Consider the following 16814-nt stretch of genomic DNA (forward strand, 5'->3'; position numbering starts at 1 on the left):
CTCTCTCTCCCTCTCTCTCCAGACATATATAGAGAGAAGAGACCACGTGAGGACACATGAGTAGGCAGCTGTCTGTAAACCAGAAATCTTATCAGAAACCATCCTTAATAGCATCTTGATCTTGGACTTCTAACCTCTAGAACTGTAAGAAAATAAATGTCTGGTTTTGTAAGCCTCTCAGTCTGTGTTATTTTGTTATGGCAGCCTAAGTAGACTAATATAGCTACTAAGCTGCACATGCTCAGCAAAAGACTCCATGAGGACAGATAAAGAACATCTATTGGAGAAACAAAAAGTACTGAGGAAAGAATACCTACAAAGGAAGCTGTATATTGAATAACTACTGGAGCTCACACAAGGTTAGAACACATTTGATTTCTGAACAGCCAGAGCGTAGAGACCTTGTTGAATATCCAGGAGATTCAAAAGAGACCCTCAGAAAGGCTACAACTTAGGCATAAGGCTAGTCTAATCCTAGAGTAAAGAATACTATGGACCCTTTCTTGTAAAACCTTAAAATAAGCCTAGAAAGAACCAGGCTGATCTGCAAGTAAATTAACCACCTGGCAGAACAAAACTAGACACCCGATTTAAGGATGACAGCCAAATCTAGACACTTAATAAAGTGGCATCCATAATTTCCAGGATATAACACAAAATTATCAGACATGTAAAGAAAAAGGAAATATGACCTATTACTAGGAGGAAAATCAGCTGATAGAAATAGAACCAGAAATAACAAAGATAGAATAGGAAATGAGAACTTTAAAACTGCATATAAATATATTCTAGAAATTTAGGAAATCTGTGAACATAATGAGAGAATAGGAATTCTCATTAGCCAAATAGAAACTAAGAAAAAAACTAAATAAAAATTCAAGAAGCATAAAATGTGGTATCTGAAATGAAACATGTATACTGCAGGAGACACAATTGGTGAACTTGAAGAGCAACAAAAAATTTGAAAACCAAAGCATACAGAAAAAGGAAGATGAAAAAAATTAACATAGACTCAGTGACCTATGGAATAGTCCAAATGGTCTAACATATAGTAATTAGAGGAGAGAAATGAGAAAGATTGGGGCAGAAAAATTATTTGAAAAAAAATACCTGAAAAATTTCCAGATTTCATGAAAACTTTAAACTTACAGATCCAAGCAGTTCAATAAACCCCAAAAACATAAAGAATATCACACCAAGGCAAATCATAATACAATTTTTCAAAACTAGTAACAAAGAAAAAATGTTAAAAGTAGCCTATCTACAACTATCTGATCTTTGACAAACCTGACAAAAACAAGCAATGGGAAAAGGATTCCCTATTTAATAAATGGTGCTGGGAAAACTGGCTAGCCATATGTAGAAAGCTGAAACTGGATCCCTTCCTTACACCTTATACAAAAATTAATTCAAGATGGATTAAAGACTTACATGTTAGACCTAAAACCATAAAAACCCTAGAAGAAAACCTAGGCAATACCATTCAGGACATAGGCATGGGCAAGGACTTCATGTCTAAAACACCAAAAGCAATGGCAACAAAAGCCAGAATTGACAAATGGGATCTAATTAAAATAAAGAGCTTCTGCACAGCAAAAGAAACTACCATCAGAGTGAACAGGCAACCTACAAAATGGGAGAAAATTTTCGCAACCTACTCATCTGACAAAGGGCTAATACCCAGAATCTACAATGAACTCAAACAAATTTACAAGAAAAAAACAAACAACCCCATCAAAAAGTGGGCAAAGGACATGAACAGACACTTCTCAAAAGAAGACATTTATGCAGCCAAAAAACACATGAAAAAATGCTCATCATCACTGGCCATCAGAGAAATGCAAATCAAAACCACAATGAGATACCATCTCACACCAGTTAGAATGGCCATCATTAAAAAGTCAGGAAACAACAGGTGTTGGAGAGGATGTGGAGAAATAGGAACACTTCTACACTGTTGGTGGGACTGTAAACTAGTTCAACAATTGTGGAAGTCAGTGTGGCGATTCCTCAGGGATCTAGAACTAGAAATACCATTTGACCCAGCCATCCCATTACTGGGTATGTACCCAAGGGACTATAAATCATGCTGCTATAAAGACACACGCACACGTATGTTTATTGCGGCACTATTCACAATAGCAAAGAGTTGGAACCAACCCAAATGTCCAACAACGATAGACTGGATTAAGAAAATGTGGCACATATACACCATGGAATACTATGCAGCCATAAAAAATGATGAGTTCATGTCCTTTGTAGGGACATGGATGAAACTGGAAACCATAATTCTCAGCAAACTATTGCAAGGACAAGAAACCAAACACCACACGTTCTCACTCATAGGTGGGAATTGAACAATGAGAACACATGGACACAGGAAGGGGAACATCACACTCTGGGGACGGTTGTGGGGTGGGGAGAGGGGGGAGGGACAGCATTAGGAGACATACCTAATGCTAAATGATGAGTTACTGGGTGCAGCACACCAACATGGCACATGGATACATATGTAACACACCTGCACATTGTGCACATGTACCCTAAAACTTAAAGTATAATAATAAAAAAAAGTAGCCTGATGATAAATTACATACAACAGAACTAGGAAGATAATTATTTTTAATTTCCCATCAGAGACAATAAACAGAAACAGACAATGAAATCTGTAGTGTACTAGAAGGAAAAGAAAATCAACCTAGAATTCTGTATCCATCAAAAATATTCTGTAAAAATTAAGCCGAAATAAAGACATATTTAGACAAACTAAAGTTGAAAGAACTTATTGACAGAAGACTTGTGCTACAAGAATTGTTCAAGGAAGGTCCTCATGCTTAAGGAAAATGATGAAAAGTGGAACTACATAAAGAAATGAAGAGTGCCAGAAACAGTAAATATGTAGATAAATATAAAATACCTTTCTTTATCAAAGTCTTACTTGCTGTCAATTGTTATAATTATTTATAACAAAAATAATTAAAGTGTCTTGTGGGGTTTAAAACAGATAAATAACATATGACAATAGCAGAAATAATAAGGTAGAGTAAAATGAGAGTATATTGTTGTAAGGTTCACACACTATAGGTGAAAAAGTGTACTATTATTTGAAAGTAAACTATATTACATTAAAGATACAGTTTAGATGTGAAAGATATTATAAGCTTTGGAGCGACCATTAAAAATAGGTAATTATATCTAATAAGCCAAAAGAAAACATAAAATGATAAAATGTCAAAAAAATGATTAATTCAAAAGAAGTCAGAAAAGGAAGAGAGAGTATCCTAGAACAGATGGAACAAACAGAAAACAAAAAGCAAGATAGTAGACTCTGTATGGTAGTAAACCTAACTGTATCAATAATTACATTAAATGTAGGTGGAGTAAGTGCTCCAATTAAAAGACAGAAATTGTCATATAGAATAAAAAAATCAAGGCCTTAATGGGTCATAAAACATTCATTTAAGAGACGCATTTAAAAAATAAGGACAGAAGTTAACAGTAAAAGGATGAAAAACTATAAACCATGCAAACACTAATGATAAGAAAGTTGGCATGGTTGGAGTAGCTATGGTAACATTAGGAGTATTACTAGAATTAAAGAGGAATATTTCATAATGATAAAAGGGTCAATTCATCAAGACTATATGAAAATCGTTAAGTGATTATGAATCTAAGGGCGGGATGTCAAACAAACTGACTGCTGATAAAACCATGGTTGCAGTTGACAATTTCAATATCCCCTTATCAATAATTATAGAAGAAGCGGACAAAAAAAATCAGTGAGGCTATAGAGAGCTTATATAGCATTACCAACTAACTGAACCTAATTTTCCTTTGTTGAACATTACACTCAACAAATGCAGAATACATATTCCTTTCAAATGCACGTGGGACATTCAACAAGACATACATAGACTGGGCCATAAAATGAGTTTTGAAACATTTTTTAACTGAAATTTTTTGAAAAATCAGAGATTCTTTCACCCTGCTCCAACCAAGCACCCAGCCCAAGACAGAAAACCTTCCTCATTGTCTTTCTTTGTCAGGAGATGGATTTTTCCAGTTCATTATTTTACTGAGCCTCTAACCCTTCATCTGTTTTTTCTCCCATGAGGTCTCAGTTCAACATTCCCACCTTATACAAAAAGCTTGTTTTTGTCTTCCATAGCCAAAAAATACTAAGTCCCTTTGTTACTGAGACTGACAAACGTCTACAGGACAACTGTAACTTTCAGGCTTTTACACAGTTTTGGTTTTCAGCTGCTTTCCACTTTTGACCATTGAGGAGTTCCCTCAGTATTTTGCATGCTCATCTATGCATTTCAAAATATGTTTGTGATATTGTGTTCAGTATTCTAGGGTTTTGTGGCCAGCAGGTTCTCAGGTTATCTAGTTCCCATGTTTCTGGAAGTTAAAGCCTGGTTATTTTAAGGGTTCAGGTTACTTTGGCCTAATCAAACATCCCCTCATTTAGAGCCAGGCAGCCTTGGGTTTGAAATCTAGCCCTGGTATTCACTAGTTATGTAACTCTGAGCAAGTGATGAAACTTCTCTGAGCCTTAACTTACATATGAGTTTCAGACGATCGTAAGTCTACGTTTTCAAGTTTGTTGTAAGGACTGTCTCTAATCTTACACAATACAAGGCAGAATAAGCAAAAAAATTAATGTATCATTATTCATTCATTCATCAAAGATCGAGTGTTTACTGTGTGCCAGGCATACCTTCTATGTGCTAGGAATAACAGACAATAAATATATAAACAAGTAAATAGTTTCATGTAAGTTCAAGTGCAATAACAAAACAGGAAGTGGGACTGAGAATGTCTGTAGAAACATAATGGGCATTTCTAATTAGTGACTGGAGTTCCTACTGGATGATGTGACATTTGATTTAAAATCTGAATCAAGATGAAAACTTTCTGAAATTAGATTGTGGTGATGGTTGTACAACTCTGTGAATATAGTAAAAACATTAAAATGTATACCTTAAATGGGTAAATTGTATGTATATGAATTATATCTCAATGAAGCTGTTTGTTTAAAAGTCTAAATGAAGAAGAGAAAGCCAGATAAAAATCTTGGGGAAAAACACTGTACTTAAGAGAACAGCAGCACAAAACTCTGAGGCTAGAATAGGGCATTAGCCAGTTTGAAGAAAAGATTTGCTGGTAGGAGTTTAGTGAGGGAGGAGATTGGAGACAGTTGAGATTTAGACTGTGGGTTGAGCCAGACTCAACACCCTATTTAAGGGTGACAGGGCTTTGTAGGCCATATTGAATATTTTGAATTTTTTCCAAAATGCAATGGGGGCCTTTGAAAAAAAATTAAACTGGAAAAGTGATGTCTGGTTTATGCTTTGAAACAATCACTGTGCTTTCCACAAGGCAAGAGAATTAACAGCATAGAAAAAACACAAACAGGAAGAAAAGCAAAGGAGATAATTCCACAGTAACTAGAAGGAAGTCCTAGGTATCCCACTTTTGACTTGGTCCTCAGTTTCCTCAAACTCTACTTTATTGATTATATTCTTATTTTGAGAACAGAGGTGTGACTGAAAGGGCTATCACAGCAGAAGGACCAATAAGAAGTAGAGAATTCATGCTCCACCACTACCCACAAATGAAAAAAAATATTGTAGTATCCTGAAGTTCAAATTGTCTCTGATTTCCAGTACCTGGACTGCTCACAGAAGGTTTTGGCATTTTTGGCTGACCGAAAATAGGCCATTCTAAACCGCTTCTGTCTTCCATTTAAAAACGAAGTCAACATTTGATATATATCATTCATCGGTAAGAAAATATATGGCAGAAGTTAAATCTATAAATTCTATAAATCAGGCGGCTGTGTTGTTTTATATAAATGATTAAAAGTATGGCCTTTACAATCAGACAAAATTTGATTTAAGCTTTGTCATTTAATGAGTGACTTAGAAATAGTTTTAAATTTTGTTAAATAAAATAAGGGACAAACATAACTATGCTTCATTGAGGTTCAGATGAGTTGAACTGTAAATGAGATGCCTAGACATCACTTAGCACAATGACTAATACATGATAGGCACTCCAATAGGTAGCCATTATAATTATTATTGCTTATTGTAATAATTGTTGTCTGTTACTTTTACAAAGGAAAAAATAGTTTGAAAAGGTGAAATCTACTCACCTTTAGAAGACATGAACCGGTTAACGTCATGTAAAATTACCTTCATGTTAAGTTATGGTTAAAATTACCATACTCTATGTAATCTATAATAATAATGTCAAATTTTTCCTGTAATAAAAGTAGTTTAAACCCAATTTTAATAATTATAAAATCTTCAGCAGATTTCTCAGTAAGTTTTAGCAAACTATTTCTAATTATGAACTACTATGGAATATTGAGTTGGATTTTTTAATAGATCCCAAATGAAAATCAAACTCATACTGAAAGGTGAAGCCAGTTGTGCTTCTGGGTCGGGTGGGGACTTGCAGAACTTTTCTGTCTAGCTAGAGGATTGTAAATGCACCAATCAGCATTCTGTAAAAATGGACCAATCAGCACTCTGTAAAATGGACCAATCAGCACTCTGTAAAATGGACCAATCAGCCGGACATGGGTGGGGCCAAATAAGCAAATAAAAGCTGGCAACCTCGGCAAGTGGTGGCAATCCGCTGCGGTCCCTTTCCACTCTTCACAATAAATCTTGCTGCTGCTCACTCTTTGGGTCCGCACCAACTTTAGGAGCTGTAACACTCACTGCAAGGTCGCGGCTTCATTCTTGAAGTCAGTGAGACCATGAACCCACCAGAACAACCAACTCCGGAGGCGCCACCTTTAAGGGCTGTAACACTCACCTTAACATCCGTTGCTTCATTCTTGAAGTCAGCAAGACCAAGAACCCACCAGAAGAAATAAATTCCGGACATAATATGTTTAATATTAGAAGAATGATTACACATAGCTTGTTACCGATTTCAAAAAAACAGTAGGTACAGTTTTTAAAATTTACATTCACAGAGAATTTTAATGACATTGGAAAATGTTATGCTATAAGTGAAAACATAGGATATAAAACAGCATATACACATTGTTATTTTGAAAATGTAAGAAACTTTGAAAAAAGATGGAGTAAAATATGTATAAAATTGATAATAGTTGATTTAGGGTGGTAGAAGTAAACATAATTTTTTCTGTTTATATTTTTCTCTATCTTTTAAATTTTGCTAATGTGCATAGGTTCTTTTAAAATAAGAAAATAATAAAGTTAATACGTTATAAAAAATAGGGAGCTGGCTGTTGAAGTGCAATGGAGACAATTCGTTAGAACATGTTGCTTGTTACACAGACACTTGAGAAGTTTGTTGAGAGAGAACGATTACTTAGAAACAAGAGTTACAGTAAATGGGGTAAAAAGGGCAAAAGTTCTTCAGGTTACTATCCTATTTACCAAAGTTTGTGATACGTAATTTGAATATATATGAAGAGCTTCACCGCTATGAAGCCATAGGACTTATTTGTCACTCTGAAAAAACAATTTAACAAAAAATTGAGGAGTTCATTCAAATGAGCAGAAAAGGAAAAAAATGTAAATATGTCTGCTTTCCTGGAAATGGTCTTGCACCAGTATCTTTCTATTCATGTTAGCATTTTCTATATAAGAAACAAATACCCAAAGACTTTTGTAGTGGAGAGTCCATCTGTTCCAATATAGTCAATACCCTCTATTTGAGCATCAATTAGTGGCCTTCAGTTAACCACCTTGCATTCGGTAATAGTCTGAAGGGGAGAGTTCTTGATTCTGGGAATCAGAGAGCTTTACTGCTGTGCCTCATGCAGAGAGCAGACCAGATGTCTTCTAAAAGTGAGGCAGTCTCCTTTAAATATCCATCAGAGCTAGCATTACTATCACGCTTAGCCTTCCAAGGCTCTAAAAGCAGTGGCAAAGGAGGAGTAAACATACATAATGCAAGCAACTTGGTCTATAAGCAGTCAGTATGTCATTATCCTTCAACAGAACTCTTTCAGTTGAATTTTTATGGTTTAGAGGTTTTAGGATATAATACTTCTCTCTTCAAAGAGTATTTTTTTATATTACTGTATGAAACCATAGTGCATTTAACTGACTTAATAAAATGTAACTCTTACTTTAAATCTTAAGAGGAGAAAAGTCTCTGTGAAAGAAATCTTTGTTAGCAAGGTATATAAGCAGAGTCCTGGTCTGCAATAATATTGATGATCACAACTTGTGTTACTATATAAAATTCAACCATTCAAAATTCCACATCTTTAAGAATATTGCTACTTTGGGCAAAATTTGAGTTTTTCATTAGAGTAAAATCATTTCTGACGTTTCATAAAGTTTAATGCAAATAAAAATGATTAATCATATTCATAAATATGTAAATATATGATATTAAAAAGGTATATTACATTTGATACAAAATGGCAGAACCAGAATTTTTTAATTGCTAAGAATTTTATGTAGCAAGTTTGTTTATTCAGTAACATAATCACAAAATAGAAATATCACATTCACAGAAGTGGAAATAAAGAGCATAAAATATTATTTTAAAACAGGAAAGCAATGGGATCACTTTCAAGAGCCTCAAAGAAAACCTTTAATTTACAATGCTATGCTTTCATGATTAATAGGATTAATGTGTGGTTTTTCTTTGATAAAAGTAGTCATGATTTTTTAGTATTACATACATTCATTGCATATGACAGACACTCTGATAAAAATGTACTGTTCTAATTACTTAAGCAATAGTTTTGGCTCATTTAACACCTTGTTTAAATAGCTTTAAGACATATAAGAGGCAAATAATTACATATACTTAAGGATAAAATTTTCAGGTATTATCCAAACACACATTTACCCATTAAATTAGAACACTAACTGCTTAATATGTAAAACTAGTTTGAAATCATGACTCTTGATTAAATACATACTTCAACATCTCTCATGAGACTTCCCAACTTCAAAAATGACTTTAAAAAATTAGCTTGGGGGCGAATCACCAATACATTCAGAAACACAGCCAAAACAAGGAGTTTTATTTCAAAGACTGAATTCAGAAAATGAACCAACTATTTTCGTACATTATATTAATAAATTGGTTCTTTGTTGAAAATCTCAAACATGAATGATATTAGCAATATGCATGTATGAGACCCATTAAAAATGACAATTCAAAAAAATTATTGCTTAACCTAAAGGAAAAATGTTACTGTTGGATTCCTGCCTGGGGCTTAAATTGTGGTCTTGCATTAATAAAGTAGGTTTTTTGATTCCCTAGCTTTGGGTGATACCTTGAAACCTTTTGTGTTTTCTGGGAGATATTTCACACAAGTTCTAAAATTTGAGAGTCCACTCAACAAAATAAAATTCCCACTTACATGATAATACATTAATTCTAATATTATATAAATAGAACAAATCTGATTCATTTATAGGGCAAGTGCTACATTCTGAACTAGCTAACTCAAATTAAATTCAACTCTGTGGCAAACAATTCATTTTCTCATTAGGCAATCAATGTTACCTTCAATAAGGCAATTCCCATTTACCCTCTGGCCATAGCAGTTGTCTTAAAACCAAGTTCTAAACCTGTAGTTCATGTAAAAGGATATGATTTCCTTAGCAAGTAGTTAAGAAAATCTACAATAGGCTCAGGTCTGTAATCCCAGCACTTTGGGAGGCTGAGGCGGGTGGATCACCTGAGGTCAGGAGTTCGAAACCAGCCTGGCCAACATGGCAAAAACACATGGCTACGAAAAATACAAAAATTAGTCAGGTGTGGTGGTGGGCACCTGTAATCCCAGCTACTCGGGAGTCTGAGGTACAAGAATCACTTGAACCCAGGAGGCAGAGGTTTCAGTGAGCCGAGATCGCACCACTGCACTCCAGCCTGGGTGACAGAGCAAGACTCCATCTCAAAAAACAAAAGAAAAAAAAACTACAATAGAGATGTATGTTAAAGAGAATATAAGTTCTTAAGAAGCTGTGTCTAATTAATGAAGCTCTCCCTTCCCATATTCAGTGATCCAAGAAACTGAAACTTAAATGGAAAAATGAATCTGTAAAGTTATAGATGTAAAATTCTCAGATTCTTCATTCTTATTTCCCAAATGGAAAAGGATTAGAAATTCTATTACTGATATTTAGAGGAAAGTAGATTAAAAAGTGTTTATATTTTTAAAACTTTATACGGTGCTGCTCAATGCTCACCAATAGTAAGACCATTGCATTCATTTGTATATGCAAATTAAACTGGAAAATCCATAAAAACGTATGTATCACCAGTAAACGAATCAGTAAAGTACAATATAACACAAAAGAAAAAGAAATATTGCTTGATTTTTTCCAATAAAAGCCAGGTTAATAAAAACATTTTTAGTAAGAAAATCTATCATTCTTATTTTAAAAATTTTCAATTTTAAACATCATTACCAACACATTAAAAGTATTATCAATAAGTGCCTTTACAATTTCAAGCAAAAGCTACTGTGTTTTCCTTATTGGAAATACTGCTTTCAGTCATCTTTTTTGTCTGAGGTACTCTCTTCATGCTTTTCAGGGCTGACTTTATTACTGGCGGTGGAAGGGGTTGTCTGGACTTCTTTTGGTAATGAAAACACATGGCACGTCTGGAGGTCTAGGTATGTTGTAAATATCTTAGCATATTCTGGATGCTTTAAAGCAAAACTTTTAAATTCCTCTAGAAGAGAAAGAAAAAAAATCCAGTAAGTTGGGGTGAATCTTCTTTTGGCATGATGCAGATTAATAAATGACTCTAATAATGCAATTATTACAAAATTCTGCTACTCAACACACAAACATTGCTGATGAAAATATAAGTTGTACAACCACTTTGGGAGATAGTTTTTCCATTATCCAGTCAAGTTGAAGATATACATACTCTTTGACCCATTAATTCTACTCTGAGGTATATATCCTAGAGAAATTTGTGCATATTGTGCTCTGAGAGACATGTATGAGAATGTTCACAGCAACATTATTTATAATAGATAAAAAATAAAAACAACTTGGATGTCCATCAACAGTAGAAATGCATAAATAAATTGTGTCATACTCATGGAACATAAGGCCATATGGCAATGAAAATGAATGAACAGCTATATAGTAACAATGTGGATTAATCTTAAAGCCATACTGTTTAATGAAAAAAGAAAGACATAAAGTAACACATAATTGTTTATATAAAGTCCAAAAACTTAGACAAAATTAAAATTTAATACTTAAAGATACATACTTTAGGGGTGAGCTGTTAAAGTAAAATAAAGCAAGACAGAGATTCCTTTTTAAGTCAGGATAACAACCCCCTTCTTTAAGAGAGAGGTAGGGGTGTGGTTGGGAAAGGGCACACAGGGGTTTCTGGAGTTGTGGAAAAGCTCTATTTCTTGACTTGAATGGTAGTTACACAGATGTTCACTTTATAAAACTTCATTGTGCTTTATATGTTTTATTTAGTTTTCTGTATTTTTGTTATTTCTAGCAATTTAAAAAATGTTTAACAAATTATATTACCCACCACTTTCTATAACCGGTTTTTAAAACCATTTGAGCCATTAACTCTGGTACAGAAAAATACAGTCTTAAAAAGCTGAGCCTTGATTTATAATCAATAATGGATAGGAAAGTGTACAATATATAATAATCATACCACAAGACCTCCAAGTAGAGGAGTTCTTTTTATCTCAAGTGTTTTAGAAGCTGAGATAGGGCTATAGAAGGCTTACTTAGTTAACTATCGGGACTTGAACCTCAATCCTCCAGTAACCTGGAGTTTCTGAAATATTCTTCTGTCTTCTACTTTGAAATCCTTCTATTCTCTTCTTTTGGGTGGATAAAACTTTTATTGAGCTTATTACAGCAAAGATAGCATGGTCTTTGGATTAGCTGCCATTTGGCTCTATAATAAAAGAATTTTAACTAAATGTCCTATTTCTATCCGTTTACTTTTAAAAAATCCTCTGATAAGCAAGGGTCTGCTTCATGACACATTAGACTACCTAACTCTTGCATATAAAAATAGGTCTTAGTCTGCAGTGATCTATGATCATGCCACTGCACTCCAGCCTGGGCAACAGAGTGAGACTGTATCTCAAAAAAACAAATAAACAAACAGGTCTTAGTGATGAGGAAGTCACCAGATTGAACCCAAATCATTATTTGCAATTGCAATGTTGTTTTGCATTAATAAACCACTTTTTATTTCTAAATCAGGCAAACTACTAAGTATTCTTTTTTAACTTCCAAAATAAAGGTTCTTGTTTCTAGGGATACATTATAGAAAAAAAAAATAAATAAATAAAGTTTCATCTACATGAGTCTGTTTCAATGACGGAGACACATAGAAGACTTAAGTGACTTTGAAGATAAGTGAGCATGACAGTTGATCTACTGAAACCAAGAACTTTAATTTCAAGACTTGTGCTATGGCCAAAAGATCAAGATCCTCTATTGGGATGTCAGTGGCATTAAAGAGTAACTCATTTCTGGAAGTCCTGTGATTGACTCTGTGTGGAATTTGAGCATTAATTTAGATAATGGAAAACTGAAAATAAAGTAATTTAAGGCAGCAGTCCCCAACCATTTTGGCACCAGGGACTGGTTTCATGGAAGACAATTTTTCCATGGATGGTAAAGGGGACTGGGGAGATGGTTTCAGGATGAAATTGTTCAACCTCAGATCATCAGGCATTGGATTCTCATAAGGAGCGTGCAACCTAGACCCCTCACACGTGCAGTTCACAATAGGGTTCATGCGCTCCTATGAGAATCTAATGCCTCCACTGATCAGACAGGAGGCAGAGTTCAGGCTCTAATGCTCACTCCTGCTGTGCAGCTCCATTCCTAATGGCCACAGATCGGTACCCATCCATGGCCTAAGGGTTGGGAACCCCTGATTTAAAGGATCACATTTAAACAATCTAAATGGTCACATTCATGACAGATATCAGTATCTACTTTCTAAATAAAATTATACTTAAATACTTCAAACATTCTTGAAAAAAATAGCAGATTTGCCTAATATTGAGAAAGGGGAGATATTCTGTATTCTGCAAAGAAAAAGGTTGAACTCCAGAAAACAAAGCAGATTTCCCTGAAAAATTACTTAAATCAACAGGTTATTATGGCTATCTACAAATCATTTTTAGTATTAGCTTCCATTGAAGTAGTTATCCCAAATAGTTTTTCAAAATTTAGTAGTTTAGAGTAATAGTCTTACTTATGAAAAGAAAATAGCCAGAGAATTAGTACACTTGAGTTTATGACTCATAAGTTTCATCTCAGTATTTATACTTACCATTTTATCCTATTTTTTCAAATGAACTCAATAGATTAAGTGCCCTAGGCATTTAATTACCTAAATGACAGTAATTAAAAACAGAGAGTAAGAGAAGTATGTGATCTGCTTTTCCCATCCCATGAAAGTTAACAAGCTGAAACTCTTGAACACCATAAGGAAAGAGTAATTAAAGAGGAGTCTCCATCCAGCCTCAGGGGAAAGACTGGGGAAGATAAGCCAACTTGACATCCATGACCACATCAAACCCAAGATGGGGAAACAATTATCTTGGCCTCTCCATTGAGGTGTGTTTCTCAACAACTGCACTGTGAACATAGAGAAGCTTCAGTCCAGTGCAACTTGTTTTGATGGATGGACTCGAGCCATCAAGAGAAAAGACAGTTACTGATGGATAGACTTGCCACTTTGCCACAAGGTCTTTCTCCATGATAGACCCTATCTCACAGGAGTTGCTAACAAGATGGCATGAGACAAGGAATGTGAAAAGTTACATAGGTCACTAGTAGTAAACATCAATACATTGTTTAGCTACTATTATTGTTGGTGCCTCAGTCCATGTTCCTTTACTATAGTTGCAACCTACTTGGTTTACTTGTTCAGTTTTGCCTGGCCACACTGACAGCAGAGATCACTAAAGTGTAGCGTCAATAGTGCAGGCTCCAAAGCCAAACTGTTTTCGTTTTTGAATTGTGGCTCTGATGTTCTTTAGCTGAATTATCTTAGATAAGTTACTTAAAGTCTTTGTATCTTAGTAAAATAAGAATAATTAAGAATACCGATTAGATAGGCTTGCTATAAAGATTAAATGGGTTAATAAATATATAAATATTTAGAAGAGTGCCTAGCATATAAGTCCTCAATAATTAGCTATTACTATTATGCCATTACTACTATTATTACTGTGGTCATCATTATTACTATTATGTCTATTATTAATGTAATTAGTTAAGAGAAACAGTACTCTTGAGCATCAGTCCATAGTCTGGATGTCCTCCTTGTAAACTAAGTCAGGAGGCCAGATTGCCTACTCACCATAGGAAATTGAGTCCCCTTGGGCTATTTCCTTGAAGAGACCAGAAACATCAAGGTCAGGCACTCCAAGGGAAGCCTGTAGAATTGTGGAGAACTCTTCCTCTGTTATGTAGCCATCCTCATCAACATCGAAGAGCTGAAGAAAATAAAATGTAAGAATTAGCTCCCTCAGGGTCATAGTGGTAGGGAATAATCTTGGAAAATAAAGTCTTTAATAATTCAAACATCTACTGTGGCATGGGCTAGAAATATGTATATTAAGAAAGTATCATCTCTACTACCCTCACAACACCTGTAGCTTGGTGTTTGAGAGAGACAGGATTAAAACAGGAGCTGTACCAATGGTACATAGTACAAAGGCACAGGGGATCTCCATGGGGAACATAATGAATCCTACCCAGAGAGGTCCAAGAAGGCTTCACAGGAGTTGACATTTGAGTTGGGTCTTAGAACATGAAGAGAAGTTCCCAGAATATACAAAGAATGGCAAGTGATTGCCTGGGGCTCCAGTCAGGGGATAGAGACAAACAGGAATTAGATCATGGTGGGTGTATAATTCCTCACCAAATCCTGTAGGATTATAATGGGAGTGGAGGTGGTGTGATCCTATGAGAACTGAGAAAACTCTGAGGCAGAGTATGGAGGATGAATTGGAAGCAAGAGGTTGATAAAACCAGAGGCAGGAAAACCAATTAAGAGTCTGGGTTTGAGAAGCAGGAAGGATAGGAAGGGATAGAATTCATAAAAAGCAAAGACAAGACATGCATATCAATAAGGGGTCTGTAGTGATGGAAAGGTCAGAAGTAAAAATGATATCTTCTACTTTAGGCAACTGGGTGAAAGCTGATTACATTAACCAAAGTGGGAAAACAGAACAAGTGCCAAATGAGATCAAGAATTAGACCTAGATAGGTTAAATTTGAATCAGAGGTGCCAGGAGTAAATAAGAGATTCGGAATATCAGTTTAGGAAACTGATGAGTCTTGAGATATGAATTTGGGTAAGAATGGAAACTATGGGTATGTTTGAGCTTATCTGTAGAGAATGCACAAAGTAAAGCAAAGTCCTGGGAACAGCAACAGCTGAGGTATGAGTAGTGAAGAGGAACTGACAGAAAAGGCTTAGAAGCAGCAGCCAGACAGGAGAACCAAGAAATAAGAGCATGCATCTTAGAAGCTAAGGGGGGTGTGTTCAGGAAAGAGGAAGAGATGCTAACAGTGGTAAGAGCAAAATGCCATAGGAAGGCCAAGCAAGAAGCAAAACTGTTTGTTGGATTTGATTATTAGAGGATCCTGATGACTTTAGTAAACAATTTCAGGGGACCAGAAGCCAGATGGTAATGGGAATCAGAGATGAATAGAAGTGAAAAGCAGAGGCAAGAAATATGGACTCTTCATTTTAAGAAATTATGAAACAAAGGGAAAGAGATAATCGGGGTAGTACCCAAGCACAAAAGAAGTTATTTTAGGAAGGGAGAGACTGAATATGGTTTAGGAGGAGGGGAAAAGGCAGTAGAGTGGGGTAGACTGAAAGTCATGCAGCAAAATAAGGATAACTGATGGATAATTAATATTCCATATTCAAAATCCTCTCCTGGGTCTTAAGAATTTTTAATGATATGAGTACTTACTTTTTATAACACTGATCAAAAATATTCAAATCACTTTACATGCATTAACTCAACCCTCACAATAGTCTTATGGTAGGTGCCACTGTCAGTTCTGTCTTACAGATGGGAAAGCTGAGACACAAAGAAGTTAGGTAACTTTTCCCAAGGTCACACCACTTGCAAGTAGTACAGGGGGCATCCAAATCCAGGCAGATAATATCTAGAGTTCCTGATGTTGACATTTCTACTTCTGACCAAATACAAGATCAAAAACAGAGAAAACCAGGTATTAGATAAGGGGTGATAACCATGAAAAAAATAATAAGCAAATACTGAATCATATTTTAATGGTTCCTAAAGGGTAGGAGGATAAAAAAATATAACTTGAAGTTGAGATTTGTTGCCCCAGCAGACAAAGGTCTGGCTTCAAGTCCATTTCTTACCACTCAGTGCATAGTTAGGGGATACAATAGTTGGAAAGTGAAAAGTGAATCGGCATCTGTTTTCACAAACTGTAGACCTCAGGCTCTTCATGCGCCTTGGACTTCACACAGTAATTGCCAGGACTCAGTCATAGCTCCCTCCTCACAAGCTCTAAGCTTTCTTCAGAGGCCTTCCATTTCTAAACAGTTTGCGCCAACTCATCTGAACAGTCTAAATTCTTGCCAGGTTTGGTGCTTTGGTGTCTCTCACTTCTGTGTAAGTTCCTTTTACATGGTCCATACTAAAGACTTTTACTTCCTCTATATGTGTCCTTTGCCATAACTCCCCTCTCTAAACTCTTCAATTTCCCTCACTTACTCGTCACTCCCCACTACAAAGCTCCTAGATCTAAGGTAAACCCCATGCATGATCT

General features: G+C 35.3%; 1 protein-coding gene across 2 annotated transcripts in view; it reads right to left on the minus strand.

Moving 5' to 3' along the window:
- Positions 1-6831: 6831 nt before the first annotated feature.
- Positions 6832-16814, minus strand: part of LPCAT2 (lysophosphatidylcholine acyltransferase 2) — a 77395-nt gene continuing 67412 nt past the window's right edge. Inside the window, exons 13-14 of one of the 2 annotated variants that reach the window (XM_055299276.2) lie at positions 14350-14485; positions 6832-10701 (exon numbers count right to left, since the gene is read on the minus strand). In XM_055299276.2, coding sequence (XP_055155251.1) covers positions 10517-10701; positions 14350-14485 — 321 coding nt within the window. In that variant the 3' untranslated portion in view covers positions 6832-10516. The remainder of the gene's footprint in view (positions 10702-14349; positions 14486-16814) is intronic. The other variant, XM_055299277.2, reaches the window with a different exon arrangement.

The sequence above is a fragment of the Symphalangus syndactylus genome, chromosome 11 (genome assembly GCF_028878055.3).
Source record: "Symphalangus syndactylus isolate Jambi chromosome 11, NHGRI_mSymSyn1-v2.1_pri, whole genome shotgun sequence".
Classification (NCBI taxonomy): Eukaryota; Metazoa; Chordata; class Mammalia; order Primates; family Hylobatidae; genus Symphalangus; species Symphalangus syndactylus.